At 36.1% G+C, this 21,939-nt stretch overlaps 1 protein-coding gene across 5 annotated transcripts in view; it reads left to right on the top strand.

Moving 5' to 3' along the window:
• The window catches only part of LOC145694649 (uncharacterized), a 142,944-nt gene that overhangs the window by 17,390 nt on the left and 103,615 nt on the right, over window positions 1-21,939 (top strand). The window contains exon 2 of one of the 5 annotated variants that reach the window (XM_081771077.1): window positions 2,557-2,578. The exons of the other annotated variants lie outside the window; for them this stretch is intronic. Coding sequence (XP_081627203.1) covers window positions 2,557-2,563 — 7 coding nt within the window. The 3' untranslated portion in view covers window positions 2,564-2,578. Of the gene's footprint in view, window positions 1-2,556; window positions 2,579-21,939 lie in introns of those variants that run through there. 5 annotated transcript variants of the gene reach the window in all.

Here is a 21,939-nt window from a genome sequence, read left to right as displayed (position 1 = left end):
TTGAAAATTGATGAAATACGCAGTTTTAGATTGTGTATGTGTGGCTTCCTTTACGCTGACAAAGACCACCATCCACAGTTTCTTGAATTCGAAATGGAACCTGTTGAAATTTTGCTTTTTCGCGATTCTGGACATCCTTAGCTCTGAAACTATTCACTTTTCGCCATAGGTCCATATTGTAATGATCACCTAGGATCAGGACAATATACACTGGGAGAATGAAAAAAATAGAAAAACTTTACTTCTCCTCGAAGGTCAACACACTTGGCACTTCGATGCTGCAGCTTCTCCAACCCTCAAAAAAAAAAAAAAAAAAAAAAAAAAAAAAAAAAAAAAAAAAAAAACTCAAGGTCTGCAATAAACTGTTCCGCAGCTGTTATCACCTCTTCATCACTGAAATTTCTGTCCTTTCAGTGCTGTTTTGACTTTTGGAAACAGATAATAATCAGAAGGGGCAAAATCTGGCGAGTAAGGTGGGTGGTCAATGCACTGAAACCCTAGGTCCCTCAGAAAATCCATTGTTCTGCCAGCCTTGTGGACGGGAGCATTGTCCTGCAAGAACAAGACACCTCGTGTCAACTTTCTCTGCGGTTTTCTTTAACAGCCTCCTTTACCTTAGTCAGCAGACTGCAGTAATATTCTGCAGTTATGGTTTGGTCTTTTGGAAGGTAGTCTGAGAGCAAAACACCATCCTTATCCCAGAATATTGAGACAAGCACCTTCCCTGCGGACTTTTGTGCTTTGAATTTTTTGGGTCTTGGAGATCCTAAGTGGCGCCACTCTCATGACTGCCTTTTGGTTTCCGGATCAAAGTAGTGCAACCACGTTTCATCCTGGGTAACAAGCCGATTCAAAAAATCGTCCTTGGAGTTCTCAAAATGCCTTAAAATCACCTGTGATGATCTCACGTTCGCGTTTCTGATCCGCGTTCAAACATTTCGGAATCCATTTCTCAGAAAGCTTGCGCATGTCCAACTGATCATGGGTTATTGACCCAACACGCTCTTTGGATATGTGCACTTCATCAGCTATCTCCTGAAGCGAAATCCGTCTGTTGCTCAAAATCAGGTCATGAATCTGGTCCACTTTTTCCGGAGTTGACACTGACACTGGCCTGCCACACTTGTCATCAACTTCTGTTGAAAATTCACCACGCTTGAAGTTCGCATACCATTTCTTCACAGTGGAATATAAAGGGCACTGTTCACCCAATGTGTCCAGCATGCAACCATGGATTTCCTTGGGCGACTTCTGTTGCAGAAAGAACTTCATTATACCTCGCAACTCCTCTGTGGTGAATTTGACATCTGGCTCCGCCATGGTTCATTCAATTACCTGTAAAATAAAAACCGTTCATGGTAGAATCGTGAAATTTGGTACTTAAACATATAAAAGATCAACATTTCACATGACATCAATTACATCAGGGTAGTACATTCGGAAGGGGGTTGGGCCGAGAACTTATATGCCCCTCCTCGTATTTCTTCTTGTGACAGTTTATTCAATTATAACATTTCAGCTACATGTAGTGCAGTTATTACAGGATTGTCTTGTAAATTTAATATTAGTTAGAAGAAGGATGAATATGACTACTGTAAATTGTATCAACTCCTTTAAAGAACAATTAGAGATGATATTAAATGGTGATATGGATGAAGAGTATATTTAAGATACTGTGTATCAGATTAAACAAACACTTAATAATATAAAAACATAAGGGGGTAGGAAATCACGACCCCCTTGGAGATCATGTAATCAACAGGTCTATCTTAAAGAGCGATCAAGATTTATTATTTAATAAATGAGTAGGGTCAAGAAAACTATTAATTGGTATGTGCAAGAGGTGATTAAAGAAAGAACAACTAAGAAAAGAAATAGAGAACTTACACTTCATGATATACGTTGTCTTATTATAGGTCCATCTGCTTGTAGTAATTCATTTCTCTTATTTAACTTTTTACTGCAGCCAGGTTGGTTAAACTGTAATTATTACTACATTTATTCGAAAAGCATGACTCAGTCAAAGTATCAAGTACAAGAACGATTGAAGAAGCAGCATTAAAATTTAAGAAACAAATAGCAACATTTTAAAGTAGTAATGACTCGATTGTACCTATTGATGGAATTTGAAAAATACTCTTATTGTTGTATTTGATGATTATATTTTAGAGAATCAAGATAGCGTTAGAAATTACTTTACAAGAGGAAGGTATAAGCATTTAGATTGTTTCTATCTTGCACAAATGTTCCAAAGTACCTAAACAGCTAGTAAGAGATAATATTAACTTCTTTTGTTTATTTCGTCAAGATGATACTAACTTAAAGCATGAGTACGATGAGTTTGTAGGAGGAGATATGTCTTAAAATAAATTTAAAGATATGTTCTACTTGCTGGAAAGATGAATATGGTTTTATGGTTTTATAGTTGTCGATATGACAAGGAAAGTAAATAATTACAAGTATAGAAACAAAATAAAACGTTTGATTAACGTACGTTTCTTCACGTTTTCTGAACATTTCTTTACGTTTATTGACATTTGTTCGTTTTCTTTATAGTGGATGAGAAAGAAATTGAGAGGAAGTTAAAAGAGTTCCTTATTAAAGGTTTTAAAAGTTGGAAAAAGAAAGAACAGGAATATATGACAAATACAAAAAGCAAGAACAACCTGTAATTGATGCTACTGAAAATTTAGGTAGAACAAATAAAAAATCTAATAACAAAACTTATTCCAGTTGTAAATAAGAGTGCGAGAGTAGATTTAAAATATTTTGAAACTTTCAATGTATGACAGTCCTGTAGAGAAAGATGATTCGCCAGTGACTAAGGAGATAAAGCAAGTGAAAAAGCAAATTAAAGGTGAAGTAGAAGAAGTAGAGTCTTTAGCAACTCATTTTGGTAAAATTGCAACGAAATATTATACTAAAAGAAATAATTATGTATCTAGAATAAGAAGCGTTGAAGAACGTGGTAAAATAAAGTAGGATATTCCAATGTTAAAGTTAATGGTAATGATTTAATAATTAACGGAAAACCTACTAAGGAACAGAAGGTTTATGGGAGCTGTTAACATTAAATACTACTAAACATATTGAGGATTATGATAAGAATGATTTTAAAAATTATGAAGAAATAATAATAAAATCAGATGCTGCGTTTAAAAATGATAATTCATATAATAAGAGTTGCATCTAATAGAGATGCAAAATACAAAAATATTATAAAAGCTCTTTGGGAGACAAAGATTAAACCAAGCTTACCTCTAACACTTAAATCTAAAAAGTCGCCTAAGTCTGGAGAAGGAATTAAATATGCTGAACTGCCTAAAGAATATCTTTGGATGGATGATGTTCGTAAGTTAATAGATTGTTATAGATGGAGAAGAAAATGCTGGAAAATAATTTTTGCAATGAGAAAGTAGGTATAGTAAGTATGATTAATAACAAGCTTTCACAATTTATTCCTAACGATCCAAAAGGTATAGGTTATTTGATAAAGATATTAAACACATTGCCACCAAGATTTTGAAATGGTGAAAAACTTGGTAAAGGGTTAGTAAGTGATTTGATTAATAAACTCCCATTTGAATTACATATTTCTAGATTTAGCTATTCCGGTCAACTAGCCCGCTGTCGTGCTTGAAAAGGGCATGACAATACGCATCTTGTTGCGGGGACGTCCTTAGAGCCTAATCTACCACCTTTATTTGGAAACTTTTAGGAGGAACTCGGGTAATGACTGAAACCAATGGTAATAACGATTAGGATTGGATAATCCGCAGGCAACATCCTAAGTTAGCAAAAGTGAAATATAAAGGTCAGTCAATAGAGAGCCGTCTCAAACTGAATGTGTGTGGTGGTGAAGAGTCTGACCGACTCCTATGATCCATTAAGATACAGTCCAGCCTTCAGGAAAACTTGGAGGGTTAATTGCTATATACTAAGCTACAAGAGGAGATAAAGGTATTCATCCATTAGATGAAGCTTGCAGAGAACACGATATATACTATAGAGTTAATAACATCTTCAAGACATTGCAGATAAAGAATTAGAAAATCAAGATTGGAAAATAGTATTTAGTAAAGATGCATCAATTAGTAAAAGACTCGCAGCTTTTGGAGTTAGTACTACTATGAATGCTAAAGTTAGGATGGAGATTGTAATTGTTTAGCTCTCTTCAGCATTTTTTAGAATGAATAATATGGAGAGAATTGAGAGTTATGAGTTGGAAAGTTTTACAGCAAATAGAAGAACATACAATAGTTTGAATAAACCTAACAGATATTGAATTTGACTTTGATGTAGGAGATGGACTTATTTATCCTCACAGACCAGACTATTATATGAAATTTGAAGTAGGTTAGGGTGGAGCGTTTTGCACTTTTATTGGAAATTCGATGACGGCTAGTGCGGAAAAGGTGCCGTTAGTGGCACCGACCTTACTGAATGTTTTTGGACAACCCCTTACCCTGCCCCAACGGACTTAATTTTTTAAATGTTTTGTTAGGCAATACGCACAACACGAATGACAGAAAAGCTACTTGTGGTCGTTTTTATTTACCTGATGGCTATAATACAATTATTTTATTAAAAGAAACTTATAGCAATGCCAGTAAATAATTTTAAAATATTTATGAGTCAAAGTACAGCCATATCAGCTCAGTTGCTGGAATTAATGTCCGGATTTTGTTTGGAATACCACGTTAACGATGATTATAGGCATAGCTCTTAATATAACACGATTTGTTTTTGGCAACTCTTCGCTTATGTACACCGACAGGAAATGCCATCTAGCGGCAGGATACACAACTTCATGGTTGCTTACTTTGGCCAAAAGCAAGATGAAGAAAAGGCCTCATAGCAGACCAACGCGGGAAAATGGCTTATTTGGCACTCCAAGTGAAATGAGTAAAGTGCAGTTACCCACGTACGCTGACGTTATGCGACATTATCATTGGTTTCGAAGTGGTTTAAGTGGTGACGAAAGTGTAACTAAATTACCAGTGACTGACATTTGTAAACTAGTTGGACAAAGAGTTGTACATATTTTGCGTAAAGCAAGCGTTCCTGTGGTTTCAGAAAAGAGTTTTTGACATGCTGAAAACATTTTATAATAAGTGTCACACCAAGGAAAAACATTTCAGTCGACAAGGACAAGAAGCAACACTTCGTGCAGGTTTTGTTGCACACGCGAAAAAGTCTTTTGATATTGCGTCTTGCAAATGTAAAACCGCCGAAGATTGCAACTGTGAGAGGACACGCAAGATTCCAAAACGAGAATTCAAGTTTCTTTTGGACCAGAGAACATTACGGAAAATGAGCATTGGTAACATTGACGTCCGGACAAGCAAATATCTGTCAATCTTTTCCCGTAAAGTGAGCAGATTTAAGGGGCAGACAACCAAGCAAGACGCTGGAAGTGTTGAAGGAAGTCCATCAACTAGTGGAATTAGGCATAGGCACAGGTCAAAGATACTGGCGTCGTCAGGGGAATCCAGCGAAGCTGTTGAATCGGGAAGCACGTCGGGATCTGACTTCGAGGCGCGAGCAAGAAGGAAAGCCTAAAACGCATCTGTCTTCAAAATACAGCGGAGGCAGCGTTTTGAACTGGAGCTTCAGGCAGACAAGTTGCTTTGATCGCTTCTGCCGTACTTCAGGACGCGAGACTCATAACGCCAGAGGTCAAAAATCTTGTTGTTGACAGATCTAAGGTACGAAGAAGAAAAAAAAACTGGGTGAAAAGATCCAGAAAGAAAAGGCTCACCTAGGCCGGGCGATTACAAGTATCTACTTCGACGGAAAAAATGATGCAACTCTTGTGCAAGAAAAAATTAACGGCAAACTAGGAAGACGAAAGGTTACAGAAAATCATATCACAGTTCTATCGGAGCCCGGTTCAGAATACTTGGGTCATGCCACACCTAAGTCAGGCACTGGCAAGGATATTGCCGACTCTATTGGAGCTTTTACAGAAGAACCAGTACGACGTGTCAAGTCTTGAGGCAGTTGGCAGCGATGGTGAAGCCGCGAACACAGGATAGGATAACAGCGTGATAAGTCAGATACAAATATCCCTAGGAAAGGAACTGCAGCATCTCATTTGCCTTCTTCATACCAACGAGTTGCCATTTCGACATCTGGTTACCGAATTGGATGTTGGGACGACCGGACCCAACACTTTTTCCGGCCTCATCGGAAAGAAAGGATTGTGAACGTTCACCGATCGTCTCCCTTACACCCATTCCCGTTGAATGGGTGTCTGAAAGGAAAAGCCAGATGGTTTAAGAAGCGACCAGAATTATCTCTGAAACTTGTAAGGTTAATGCTACAGGAATGTGTACTACCGATCTAGCAAACAGAAAACCAGGACCATTATCACATCCACGATGGCTTGCATTGGCCTGTAGGATGCTTCGCCACTACATCAGTACTGGTAAACCTAGTTCATGTTTGTGTCTACTTTGCCAGTACATTGTTAAGCTCCCGTCTCGTTTTCAATATGTCGAAATCCGTGCGAAAAGGGCTCCATGCATCTGTTTAGCATACTTAAGCTATCACGTTTTCTGCCAGAAAATCTACAACACATAGTTCATTCTGTTCTACAAACAAACGGATACTACGCTCATCATGAAAACCTGCTGATAGCGATGACAGGCGAAAATCCGCATATTCGAACGTTAGGCTAGAGAAGGATAAAGAAGTGCCGCAGCCAGGAGACTCCGAGATCAAGCCGCCCACGTCACTTCATTGTTCCGAAATTAAACTTTACAGCTGAAAATACTACATGATTAATTGGCCTAAATGTCTAACAGAGCCGCCAATCACACGAAACATGGATCAGCACCTTGAAAAAAACATCCGAACATCAGCTACTCTAACAACATTCCCTTGCCATAGTCAAGCTGTGGAACGCACAGTGAAGCTGGTGTCCGAGGCAGCGTCGAAAAAGTGCGGCCAGAACGCAAGAGATATCTACGTTAGAGTCAAACTGAAGTCTAGAACAAGAATGGCCCGCTTCAAGACCAAGAATTACGTGACCTAAGGTCAAACGTCAACGTATGCCTACTGGGTAGCTGGGTGGGCGGAACTTTATGTGCGACCACCTCCCCGTGGTGAGTTCTGGGTTATTTTGCGTACAGAGCAAAATAAGCGAACAGTTGCACAAAGAAAATCGTGTTATATCAAGGGCTATGCCTATAATCATCGTTAACGTGGTATTCCAAACTAAATTTGGACATTAATTCCAACAACTGAGCTAATATGGCTGTACTTTGACTCATAAACATTTTAAAATTATGTACTAGCATTGCTACAAGTTTCTTTTAATAAAATAATTGTATTATAGTCATCAGGTAACTAAAAATGACCACAAGTAACTTTTCTGTCATTGGTGTTGTGCGTGTCGCCTAATCAAACACTTAAAAAGCTTTAAGTCCGTTGGGGCAGGGTAAGGGATTGTCCATTTAAAAAAAAATCAGTAAGGTCGGTGACACTAATGGCACCTTTTCCGCACTAGCCGTCATCGAATTTCCAAAAAAGTGCAAAACGCTCCACCCTATTGTAGGTGCTCAAGCTGGAGAAACATTCGGAGCTAATCATACAATAAAACTTGTAAATAATTTTTTCCCATTCTTCTCTAGTATAGAAATTAGAAAACATGGAGTAATTATAGATAGGTTTGATCTTCCAGAAATAACATCTACAGCTATCAGAACTTTAAAGATTTCTAAACCAGAAATTGAATACATAAAAGAAGCAGGCTTCGAAACAGATGATAAACTTGAATTGAGAAAAGATTTTACGGTTTTATATACGCTAAGATTCATTCCAGGCTTTTTAAGTGATTAAAAAGAGGTTATGCGGAAAGGTGGATTGAGAATGACAGTTATAAAGGCTGGTAATAATAATGATGAGTAATAAAAATGGACAGGAGCAGGTGCAACAGCCCTCATTATGGTTAAATAATAAAGAGTATGGAGATAAGAATGCCAGTTGTAGAGTATGAATCTAACTACGAAAGCAAGTTAAATGTTCTTAAAGAACCTAAAATTGTTTTCATTTCACACTTACCAGTGTGTACAAAACAATGTAGAAGGTTCTTGGAATTGACGTAAATACTCAATTTGTCACATTCTAGACAATTTGATATGCGTTATTTTGTAATTGTAACTTTTCAAACTGATAAAAGCAATAAGCAGATTGCAGATTCCAGTAATTTGATCATTGTAAAGTTAAAAACCTTTATCTCAAACATGGTAGATGGGAGGTCTTTCCAAATGAAAACAAATTTAGATATTGCTAATAATGATTATTTTAAGATCTATGAAGATTACACTGCATTTAAGAGAATAACTTATGGAAAAGCGGAAATGTATTACAATTCAGATGAGTTCATTAAAAATACACCAATGTATGCGATTAATTGTAATAAGAGAAACGATGTATCTATAAATGAGAGAACTAATATAAAAATTGTAGTAGATTTTGCAGAAGCAGTAGCTAATAATACAATTTGTTATGCGATTTCAGTTGGTCAAAAGAACCTATGATCCTAAGAAGAGAAAGTAGTAGAAAAATTTTAGATTAAGTTAGATTTAGTTTTTAGAACTTTTATGAGGTATATCTTATAAAGGAAAGACAAAGATTTTCTATTAAATAAATATGGCACAACATACAGAATTTTTAAATAAGCTTGGAAGCAGAACAACCAGTTATAGGTTTACAAGAATTAAACATAGATCAGATTTTCCAAATGGGCAAAGTGAAGACTAACTTCGGTATAAGTATTTTAGTTGAGTGTGAAAACTTTAAGGCATTTTTTCCACCTAGATTTGCGAAACACTTAACTGATAAAGAATGATAAGTGATATAGTTAAAGATGGATTAAGGCTTAGATATAGGGGGCTAAAGGATAATTACCCAACTGTTGAGCTCCGTGTTAAAGAAAATAAATTATTCAAAAGATTCTCTATATAATAAATAAGAAATGGCTTCCTATTTAAACAAGAAAAATATTACTGTTTTAAGGCCTGTTAAATTCCAACATTTAGAAAAAGGCAAAGCTTACGAAATCTTTGATTATGGAATTGATTCAAACTCAATATATAGGTCAGAGTTTTAGTACATTTAGATGGGAAATATAAAACATTATTGCCACAAAGATATAATGCAGATACAGAGCAAGTGTTAAAAGATATGAAAATATGAGCTATTTATGCGATATGATGGTATGAACAAGTTAATAATGGATATTCTAGGCATCAGATGTATTTCAAGAATGAGCCATTAAAAAATTATTTATTTTTAGAAAATCTATAAGAGAACATCGAGTAGTTAATATGGATCCTCAGAAGAAATTTATTCTTACGAACACATTCAACGTAATTGTAACGTGTTCAGGAAAATACTGAAATCGTGTGTCAGGTGAACGGCTACTTATTTTCTTTAAATTATGATCAATGCACAGAGTTTAAGAAGTCACTATTTCCCATACAAAACGAGATAAGCAGATTTAACTATCAGTATCCAAACTTATAATTATCATGTAATACATAAAATTTAGGGAGTAAGCTTTTATGGTTTATCATAAAAGCTATTTTGTGTACCTCTCCTCAATAATTAGTTTTTTATTTCTAAGCATGTAAGTTAATATCTACTTTTTGAATAGCCCTCATATATACATGGTAGATATAACTCATTCTATGATGGTCCTGCAAATAGTTTTCGAGATATGAACATGCATTTTTAAATTAATTTTTAACTAGCTCTGGTATACACCACTAGACCAGGCTCGTCAAATGCTGCAGAAATATATACACTTCGTCATATCTAGCTATAATAGTATTCGAAATAAAAGTGTATATATATTTAAAATTACTTTTTGAATAGCTGTCGTATCAACAACAGCAGAAAAAAGAAAGAACATTACGGCTATAGGAAAATTCTCATATGTATTGACCTTCATAGAAAGTTTCGACGAACGAAGAACACATCACATGTGACGTAATATTTGTGAGTTTCTGTATGTGCGTGAGACATCGTATTTCGGTTGACTGAGGACAAAGTAAGTGTGGGCGAGTATATGATACAAGCAAATCACTTACTATTTTTTTTCTGAACAAATTGAGAATGAATGCAAGACCGTGTGTGTATGTATATATGTAAGAGCTAACTGAATCTGTTATAAACATTCAATCGTATTTAGCTAAATATACATTGTTTTTAATGGGAATTCGTAAAATTAAGATGTCTAATCTATTCAATGTGTTACGCTTTTATGAGAGCTGCTGGGCAAGATATATATATATATATATATATATATATATATATATATATATATATATATATATACAGTGAAACTTGTATAAAGCGGAAAGCGACGGGTCCATATTTTGTTTCCGTTTTGGACAGATTTCCGTTTTATACAAATCTGAAAATAAATATCTACAAAAATAAGACAGATGGAAATGGTTTTATAGTTTACCTTTATATTTGCTCTGGAACTCCAAAATGCAGTCTTTCATACACTGCACACACATACGCAAAATATTCTGTATTTTTGTAGTTTTCAGGACACACAACACTTAATATTCTTACAGCACTAAAACACTTCAAATAAATGCAAGAAAATCTACTGATACTCAAGGCAGATGCAGTTTAGACAGTTACACAAACTATTTTTAGTTGCAGTTTACCAACGTATGCTTATTCACATTTTTTCCACATTTCTTTCAAGATAAATTGTTTTGTTCTTTGTGACAAGACTTTTTTTTTTTTTTTTTTTTTTGTAACACTTCCCTGGCAGAATAGAATGGTTCTAGAAGGTCTGAATAATTTGAGTCAGCCGCAAATTCAATGAGATCTTCAACATAATGAAGAGCTTCTCTTAAAGAACCAATTGTAGGTTCTCTGATTTCTTCAACTTCGGTGACATCGTCGTTTTTTTCTTCTTCAGTTTCAGGTCCATGCAAGAGATCCGTAGACGATTCAGTCGTAGAATAAGTTGCTATATCTTGATCACTTGAAATGTAAGCTGTTCCGTCATCCGGTTGTCCATTTTGTTGACACAAGAGTTTAGCGGCTTCAGCAGTCTCCGTTATTTCTGGTATGTCAGAACTTTCAGAAGAAGAATTTTCAGTAAACCCAGCTTCCATAAAACATTTAGCTATGGTTTCCTTTCTAATTCTTTAAGCAGAAACAGCAATCCAATTTACAGCATCAAGTACAGACACGGATTTCACTAACTGGCTTGCAAATTGCTTAATGACATGTTACTTACTAGAGATTTCAGCACCAATCGCCTGTAGTGACTTTTAAAGGTGAAAATTACACCTTGGTCCATAGGTTGTGACACACTTGTAATATTCGCAGGAAACCAAGCTATAGTAACGTTGGACAATTTTATATGGGGATGGCATGGGGCATTGTGCAAGAATAACAGAACATGACGATTTTCTTTCTTCATTTTCGCATTGAAAGAATTTAACCATTCTTCCATAATGGTACTTGTCATCCAAGCACTGTTGTTGTTTCGCCACACAACTAGCAGACATTTAACATTTAAATTTTTAAAGCAACGAGGTTTTGCATATTTCCCAATCACAAGAGGCTTTTCCATTTATCCTGTCATGTTCGCGCATAAAAACACAGTGAGTCTTTCTTTCGACATTCCCTTCCCCCCTGTACATTTCTCCCCACACAATGCCAATGACTTGCTCGGAAGTGCCCGAAAGAATAGACCAGTTTCATCACCATTAAAAATGTCTCTTGGTTCATAGTTTTGTGTCAGTTTACGCACCTTGGGGATCCACTCTTCAAATGCTTTCGGATCGACATCTTTTGACTCACCACAAACTTCTCTACACACAACATTATGCCTAGACTTAAAACTCTCTAACCATCCCGACGATGCTTTAAAATCAACTTTCCCCAAAGATTTGGCAAAAGAGCTTGAGCTTGTAAGATAGGGCCAGAAATTGGCAAGTTTTTCGATCTGGCACTTACAATCCACTCCCATACCAGTTCATTTATTTTCTCGTTGCCCGTTACTTTTCCTACCCGCTTCGCATTGCCATTCCCTTCCATCCAGCACTTCAGAATTTTGTCCTTGTTTTTAAGTGTATCATAAAGGACCTCGCACTTTTCTTATGGAAAGTGGCTTTCGGCTAATGTTGTTGAAACTTCGCTGGTTGATAGTTCTTAACATGTGGATCAAAAGTCTCAATGGGCACAAAGACCGAAATCCACTCCTTCCCCCCCAAAAAAACGCCTCCAAGTAGCTGGGGGGGGGGTTGAACTGATTTCAGCATGTTAAACAATTGATTGTTTTAATAAACCCAACAAGGACCCCAAACAACCACATGTTAGACTATCAAAGTACCCCACTTGACACCGCCCTTTGTCCCCCACATATCCTCCCCCCCCCGCGAATTACCTTACGGATGTTCCATATTACTGTAGTTTATAGTTGTGCGTATGTGTTGAAATACCTACAGTTTTGGTCTCACCGACGATATAATGGGTTTCACGTATCGCTGATTACGAATCTGAGGTGAGAGTTCTAGAATTCAAGATGGAGGATCAATATGGCGGATCAAAAACACGAAACTCCTGAATGTAGCCACAAATAGCTGTTTACTAGAGTATTTTGGGTCGTTGGTTACGAATCTGAGGTCAAAATTCTTGAATTCAATATTGCAGATCCAATATGGTGGAGAAAAACGTCGAAGCCACAAATCGTAGTAGACTAGAGTGTTTTTAGATCGCTGTTTAAGTACGCAACATTCCTTGATACTTCAGCCACTATGTAGAATTATTCTGCACCCTTGCCCTTTACCAAAACCCACCACAGATATCTTAATCCTGAATGGTGTTAAAATAATTCATCAATTATCTGTTCATTATTTTCATCATTTCGGTTTGCAGCATCTAATGTGGTACTTAGCAATGAGTCATCGGGATATATAATATTCTGTAAATGTCGTGCATGGCTTAAATGCCACAATACACTTGCAACGTACGCACATGTACCTAATGTACGAGCACCGCTTTGACATGTACAGTAGTAACCTTGAATAACATTTTGATCATAATCCTGGTCATCTTCATCATTGGCTACATATGCTATGAAAACTTGATGCTTAGTTGCATTTTGCGGAAGCTTAAGTAGAGACGTATGCGCAGGAATCCCGGTTCAGTTACGTTTTCGTCAAGCTGGAATTGCTCATCGTTATCTCGTATTAGTTTATATTGGACGTAAGAGGATGAGAGATCTACTTGATATGTGCCTACAGTCATATCTCGCAAGTAGTTTAAGTTAAGTACAGGGAAATCAATTAGGCCTTGATCATTCAGCGGTACCCATTGACCGTTCCTTCTAATAAGATTATCTACCTGCACTCTTGCTTTAACAACGTTCGGCATGATTGACCTATTTCTCATTTCTCTATCTAATTCAATCGTTGCATCTTGCATGAAAATAACGGGATGGTATCTGTTCAAAATAGCTCCAGCTATGCGATAGAAACTATTCAGTTTCTTTGCATGTTGCAGATTCAACGTTTGTGCTAGAAACTTAAAAACAGATCTTAGATGTCCGTTTCTTGCCTCGACTATCCATCGACTTTTAGTAACTAGTCGAGAAGTATTCGCATCTTCCGTTGATAGTTGTCTTTCACGTGGTAGTAGGAGTGCGGGCATTCTATGATCAATTCCTAAATATTCCAGTAAAGGAATTGCATCGGAGTATCCTCTGTCTACTAACACAATGTCACCATTTTGGAACCAGTTTGCTAAAGCACCTGCATCTTTTTGAAATTCTTCGCGAAGTATTTCTGCATCATTATTGTGCGAGTCAGCAAAATATGGCCCCAAAATAGATAGAATAAAACCATCTGGTGCTACTATAAGATCGTAGGGTAACTCGTAGGGGGGTGTTAAGTATAGTAGTTTGATAGTGAAAACTTCTTGTTTGGGGTCCTTGTTGGGTTGATTAAAACAATCAATTGTTTTACATGCTGAAATCAGTTCAATCCCCCCCCCAGCTACTTGGAGGCGGTTTTTTTTTTTGGGGGGGGGAAAGAGTGGATTTCGGTCTTTGTGCCCATTGAGACTTTTGATCCACATGTTAAGAACTATCAACCAGCGAAGTTTCAACAACATTAGCCGAAAGCCACTTTCCATAAGAAAAGTGCGAGGTCCTTTGTGTTTTTCCGCACTTAAAACGGCACATGATTTCTTTCACCAAAATTTTGTCCTTTTCCTTGGATTCAATGATTTGTACTTTTTCATCCAAAGTGAGAGTCACGTGTCTTTTAGCCCTTGTGTGTGCGGCTAAAATAAAAATACTATAAGAAAAACAGCTTGTTTTAACCACAGAAGAAAAAAACACGATATTGAACACAAACTCAGAACACTGTAGAAATGTACTTGTCTCTCGCTGCACTCCCCCTCTAGTTCTGTTTCTGATGACAACTTTCTGTCATTATGCTCGAAATACATTAGTGCAAATGAATTTAGTGAACCGTGAACAAGCATCAGCTGTAAATGAAGATTCTCAGATTTTTCAAAGACTTGTGGACTATTTAAGAGAAGGTGAAGTTCACAGGTGGAGGATTGAAAGCAAATGCAGATAGAAAAAATTGTACATGAACAATAACCTGTCAATCATCTGCTTCAGTGCTTCCGAACAGCAAAAGATTGTCATAGGAAAACGAGGCCAAATCTCTAGCGGTATTTTGTGATGCATTATTTAAAGGCAAGAACTAATGGAGGAGGGTTCACTTGTTCTATTAAGTGGCATTCCATATTGATCTCTTCACCTCCAAATAAGACACGCACAAGAGAGATGAAAGGTAACCTGTTGCAGCCTTCCACTGCGAAAAAGAGATTCCGTTTTATGCAAGCTTCCGTTTCCGCGTTACGAAAGATTCCGTTTTACAGAAACTATTTGTAAAGGAACTCCCATAAGAGCTGCCGGGACTTTGAAAGTTGTCCGCTATAGACAGATTTCCGTCTTATTCAAGTTCCGTTTTAAGCAAGTTTCATAGTTAGTTAGTTAGTTAGTTAGTTAGTTAGTTAGTTAGTTAGTTAGTTAGTTAGTTAGTTAGTTAGTTAGTTAGTTAGTTAGTTAGTTAGTTAGTTAGTTAGTTAGTTAGTTAGTTAGTTAGTTAGTTAGTTAGTTAGTTAGTTAGTTAGTTAGTTAGTTAGTTAGTTAGTTAGTTAGTTAGTTAGTTAGTTAGTTAGTTAGTTAGTTAGTTAGTTAGTTAGTTAGTTAGTTAGTTAGTTAGTTAGTTAGTTAGTTAGTTAGTTAGTTAGTTAGTTAGTTAGTTAGTTAGTTAGTTAGTTAGTTAGTTAGTTAGTTAGTTAGTTAGTTAGTTAGTTAGTTAGTTAGTTAGTTAGTTAGTTAGTTAGTTAGTTAGTTAGTTAGTTAGTTAGTTAGTTAGTTAGTTAGTTAGTTAGTTAGTTAGTTAGTTAGTTAGTTAGTTAGTTAGTTAGTTAGTTAGTTAGTTAGTTAGTTAGTTAGTTAGTTAGTTAGTTAGTTAGTTAGTTAGTTAGTTAGTTAGTTAGTTAGTTAGTTAGTTAGTTAGTTAGTTAGTTAGTTAGTTAGTTAGTTAGTTAGTTAGTTAGTTAGTTAGTTAGTTAGTTAGTTAGTTAGTTAGTTAGTTAGTTAGTTAGTTAGTTAGTTAGTTAGTTAGTTAGTTAGTTAGTTAGTTAGTTAGTTAGTTAGTTAGTTAGTTAGTTAGTTAGTTAGTTAGTTAGTTAGTTAGTTAGTTAGTTAGTTAGTTAGTTAGTTAGTTAGTTAGTTAGTAAGTAAGTAAGTAAGTAAGTAAGTAAGTAAGTAAGTAAGTAAGTTAGTTAGTTAGTTAGTTAGTTAGTTAGTTAGTTAGTTAGTTAGTTAGTTAGTTAGTTAGTTAGTTAGTTAGTTAGTAAGTAAGTAAGTAAGTAAGTAAGTAAGTAAGTAAGTAAGTAAGTAAGTAAGTAAGTAAGTTAGTTAGTTAGTTAGTTAGTTAGTTAGTTAGTAAGTAAGTAAGTAAGTAAGTAAGTAAGTAAGTAAATAAATAAATAAATAAATAAATAAATAAATAAATAAATAAATAAATAAATAAATAAATAAATAAATAAATAAATAAATAAATAAATAAATAAATAAATAAATGTATGTATGTATGTGTGTGTGTGTGTGTGACAATGAACTATATGAAATAAAACTAAATTAGTGACAAACTACGTAATACACAAACTGTATTTGACATGTTCGATATGTCTGCCATTGCATGACCCGGTGAAGTGTTGGAACATCGATGCCGTCGATGACCTGAATGGCAGTTTTCAGCTCAGCAATGGTTTTGGGGTTATTGCTGTACACCTTACCCTTAACAGGGCCCACAAGCATGAGTCACATGAGAAATTAGGGGAATATGGTGGCCAAGCGAGTCCCCTTCCAGTGGCCTCTGGGTATCCCAGAACGGTCCCCAAAATGCTCTTCCTGGACGTCAAACACTCTAGTCTGATGGGGTCGAGGTCCGTCTTGCATGAACCACATCTTGTCGAAATCAGGGTCACTTTGGATAATGGGCATGAAATCATCTTCCAAGACCGTCACGTATCGTGCAGTAGTCACCGTGCCGTCACGAAATGTCCCACCGATTATTCCATGGCTGGATTGCACACCACACTGTCACCCGTTGAGGGTGGAGGGACTTCTCCATTGCGAAATGCGGATTCTCAGTCCCCCAAATGCGCCAATTTTGCTTATTGACGAACCAATCCAAATGAAAGTGGGCTTCGTCGCGAAACCAAACCTTATTCACATCAAATTCCTGGTCGTCAATTCTCTGTCCAATTCGAAAAACAATCGCTTTTCCATGGCCACGGGGCTTAATGGCTGATGGGTTAGAATTTTGTATGGAAAGAGGTGCAAGTTTTCAAAAACAATTTTGTCGCAGGGTCTCCCGTTTGATTTCCACCTATTGTGCAGTGCATCTGATCGATGTCCGTGGGCTAGTTTGAAACAACATGTGTATTCGCGATGTTTTCAGCGTTTTCACACTTGTGTGTCGGCCAACACTGTCATCACAAACGCTACCTGTTCTCTCAAACGTGCAAATGAAATTCTTGATTTCTAGCACTCTTGGACCGGTTGTCTTTAACTTGTACTCGGTCGCAAACTTCCTTTGCGCCGCAATCGGACTGTTATTACTCGCATTCGTATGTTATTACTCCCACGCACAGAAGTGATCGATCTGTCACTGAGCCACAACGGTTCCTAAGTTGCATTTAGAGAAGTTATATATATATATGACTTTAGAGATGCGAAACTTATCAACTCCACGATCTACTCCATCTCAGCTTTCTATTTTTATAGTCACTTGAGCACGCATCTTTGTTGTACAAAGTTCCGGGTTCAATTCCCGCAGGACAATTTTGAAATTCGAACATATTATGGTGGTTCGGGTTCTACCTAAAATAGTATGTCTGCATTTCATATACCATCAGTACTCAAAAATTACATTAAACTCCAACCATTCAAACTAAATAAGCGAAATCGAATACATACATCGTGTCACGACAGTAGACAAATCGTTATTTTAAACTACCCTTTGAAGAATTTAAGTGAACTATGAAACCTCGTCCCTGCAACAAGCTGTATTATGTTTGCACAAGGGCAACCATCTAATTTTATCTTTTTCCTCAGTTTTGCTATATATACCTATAATATTTAGAGCTTGATCGTATTTCTGAGTGAAATATGCTGTTGATTTTAGATTCTTAAAGCTTCTGGATGTTTCTACTTAATAATAATAAGCCATCATGGTAATGGTTTCAAACGTGAACAAATTGATCGATCGCGTTGGTGCTCTTTCCCTTCCAGCAGAGACGAGACCAACTGATAATACTAATGAATAATAAATAACAATTATAATACTTATGATTTCAAAAAAAATAGATTAAAACATAAAAATTGTAAATATCTGCTTTGTAGTTTCGTGAATCCATGATAAGATAGTAATCAAATAAATGCTTTTAACTAAAGTCTTAAGGCATTAGATTCCAATCATCTCCGAGTTCGTAAAGCCTGCTTAATGGCCCGAGGGAAAACTGGTAGCAGACGTTTCATCACGAATACCTAGTTGGTAAGAAAACAACCTCTTGGCAAAATTTTCTAGCAAGATACCCATAAACCATGGAACATCATTGTCAAATAAGTCGCAAGTAAAGTCACTGCTCTTATGCTAATAAGAGTGTAACTGAAGCTGGTACAACACTTGGTTAAGAAAGTATGCAGAAACAATAACGTGGTTCGAAAATCAAAAAATCACAGCCCAGGTCCGAAATCAGGCTTTCATTAAATTCAGCCCTCTTTCTCAAAACTCTTTCATGACTTACCGACAGTTAGTGTTGGCATTTTGCTTCCCTTGTTTCTTTCCTACTGCTCAACGACGCCTCAAATGCCGGTCTTCAGGCCTATGAGCTGTACGTAAGGAGTTGACGCTCATAAATTCAACCGACTAGCATTTGCAGAGGCAAATATTAATCGTAACAGGGAAAGAGTAATATTTGCGAAGATGAGATGAGGAAAAGATATTCGCTTCATTGAATGATCGTCCAAGATTCATTTATAGACCTGTAGGAAAACTATATCATCCGCAGTATATCCTTCACATACATCGATCACTGTTCTCTGCTCGAGGTGGTTATGCAAGAATGCAGTGCGTGAGTTACACCGCATAGAGTGGTGATTTGATATTCACAAGAATCTGGATATTTTGCAATACGACTTGCTCCCAATTGTAACAAATGCAGTTCAAGACATTGTAGCTCAACAAGATCATAGATCAGATCAACATTCCCATTTGGTTCATGCCTGGTATAATCAGAAAATCAATGTTGAATTAGTTGACTAGATTCCAAGAGCATCTGACTTGAATTCGATGGTAAAATCTGTGGGTAGAAATTACTAGAATACTACAAGAAAATTGTCCTGATAATCCACCAAGGAAAGCTGAAGATTTTTGGCAGCGCGTTCTGGATGCTTAGGAAGAAATTTCGCAGGTACATCGATATGTTGCCAGCATATTTTACCTTTTACCAAGGAGATTAATAGCCGTCATAGAAGCTAATAGGGACTACACAAGATATTAATCTTGAATAAAGCCTTGAATAATTTCCTAGTCAAACCGGCTGGCTAATTTCAGTGCTGGCTAATTAATCATTGTTTCCTCTCACTTGTCTTCAATTGAGACTTGTGACTTCCCGCATACTTCTGAACAATAACCGTGCTCGTGGGTTTTCTCGGGGTTCTTCCGTTTCCTCCCACTTTCTTCATTCCATCATTTTACTTATTTCTCATTATCACCGTCTCCTTTAGCCTAACCGGCATAAACGTGGGACGTTAAACTTTTTTTCTGATCAATATTTACTGAAAGATGTTCACTGTTTCTCGTGGATAAGCGGTTAGCATTTTTGTTTTCAAAACCGTAGATCTAGGTTCGATTCTTTGCAGGATATTTTTTTGTGTTCAACAACGAGTAGCATTTCATTCACTTATTTGTAATTTTTAATATGAAATATTTGCAGTGAGGGAATCCAAAAAATTAGAAAATTATCCACCTAAAAATATTGCCATAAAAATTCATAACATCAAGGAAACAGAAAAGCAACCTAGTGAACTCTACACAATATGAAGAAAATACAAGAAAAATAGGGTGCACAAAATAATGAAAACCACAAACAAACTTGTGAGAAGTCCATTTGTCTATCACAAAAACAAAGAAGTTATAAATATATATTTCTCACTGGCACATGACCAGTCACCTGAAAGAATGTTTTGTCAGAATATTTTTCTAATGCAACCAAAACATTTCAACAAATTTCTAATTACAACGTTGTATATCAAGATTTATATTTCAATTTCCTTCATTCCACATCCGCATAACCTTCATTTTCAAAGATTTTGCACCGAACACAAGTATGGACAAGTATTTAGTTGACAGCCAATAGTACGTTTGTACGCTTGTAAGAAAATTGGATCACAAATATGCAACACGGCAATTTAGAGCACACAAACTGCTTTCAAAAAACTAGAACTCTCTTTGCCTATAATATATACTCTTATACAGAGAGCAACACAGATAGAACAGCTGTAATGCCTGTTAATCACAGAAGAAGTAGTTGTTTATTAACATATTTGAAACTATATGTGACTCCCTTTCTTTCCATTTGCACACTTACTTAATAGAAAACGAAGCTATAATTTCCCAGCTCATAAAAGCGTTATGTTGTAAACTTAATTTAAACAACTCAATGCTTCTCCATAATATTAAAACAGACAAAAGAAATTGCTATCTATCCTGCTTTTCCCGTTATAAGAGAAAGTTTAGAAAACGGTACGCATATCCACTTACGTTCAATAAGAAATTCATATTCCAAGTTTCAACTCCGTAATATGATACGCTCGTGAAGAACTCTACTTTTGGTATAAATTCAGAATTATCCTCTCCCCCTAGTAAAAGTGATATGATAAAAACCTGGCTAAAGATAAATGCTATGTTCAGAAATTCATTTCAAGCTGTTAGCGTTTTTCCGTAATGAGGTAACAAACAACGTAGATTTCATTTGCATAAAAGCTAGATAATATTCCAGTATTTCGTTCAATAGAAGTCATTGTGTAGAGAAATAAGTATCCGTTACATGATAAATATTAATATAATGAAAGTTAGAAGTAACCCGTAGGGTCCCCGTTAAAGGCACCTGAGAGGCAAGCAAAATTCTCCATTCAATTTACTCCCTGGTTGTAAAAAAAAAAAAAAAATGGAAAAGAAAAGAAGAAATGTATCCATCATCAATTTAAAAGAAAGAAAAGAAAAGGAAATTGTTAGTTACTGAATACAGAGGAATATATATATATATATATATATATATATATATAGTGAGAGTGTTTCAAAACAACACCGACGTTTGGGAGGTGATTTTTGACACCAAGATAAGACAAAAAGTATAGACAAACCTGGGTGTGCAAATACTTTTCGGAGTTATAGGCTGCCGAAAAAAAAAAAAAAAAAACTTTAAAGGTCCATAGCCCCAAAACTATGGGACCTACCGTAGTCGGGTCAATACTTCACTTAGGAACTAATACGTTCACTATTCAAAAATACATGTTTCAGAATCTTATCGAGTCATGCAACAATTTTATAGAGATAGTACTCACCAAGTACCTCTTTAAAAATTGGTGTTCAAGTACAACAGGACTGAATATTGGATATTGAATAGGGCACATACTAGTTGCTAAGTAAAGTCTTAACCTGACTACAGTAGGTCCCAGTATTAGAGCTATGGATCTTTGAAGTTCATTTTCTTCATGTTTTCGGCAGCCTATAACTCCGAAAGGCAACGTTTGTCTACCCAGGTTGGTCTATACTTTTTGCCTTATTTTGGTATTAGGAATCACCTCCCAAACGTTGTAGGTGTTGTTTGGAAACACCCTGTATATATATATATATTGATGAGGGAGAGCAAAATTCTTCCTCATTTCTGCTTGATTTTAATTTTAAGCCGTTTAGATAATTGCGAAGCTCCAGAAATAATATGTGTACGCCGGATTGCATTAAAACCAAATGCCTTAATCGAAGTTATCGAGATTTTTTTTTTAATTCGGATGGGTTTTCACACATCATTCTTGATTTTCATTAACCTCAAAAAGCAAGGATTGTGAAGCAAATATCATATAGTATATACACCACATCACACTTCTTGCTATCTAATACTGTCTTTTACTCGATAAAGATCAACGTTAAAACCAACCGGAACTAGTTGTTTTCTGCCACAGGACACAGCTTCTAGCTGTTCTTGTGGTTTTTGTTCTAGAGATCACCGTTAAACCTGAAAATGGTCTATATCTGAAACTTTCAGTAGAGGTTTAAGAGGGAAGACGGTACATATTCT

The sequence above is a fragment of the Thermobia domestica genome, chromosome 9 (assembly GCF_964235325.1).
Source record: "Thermobia domestica chromosome 9, izTheDome1.hap1.1, whole genome shotgun sequence".
Classification (NCBI taxonomy): Eukaryota; Metazoa; Arthropoda; class Insecta; order Zygentoma; family Lepismatidae; genus Thermobia; species Thermobia domestica.
Note: the sequence above shows the minus strand (reverse complement) of the source record. Positions and strands in the feature narration are given on the sequence as shown.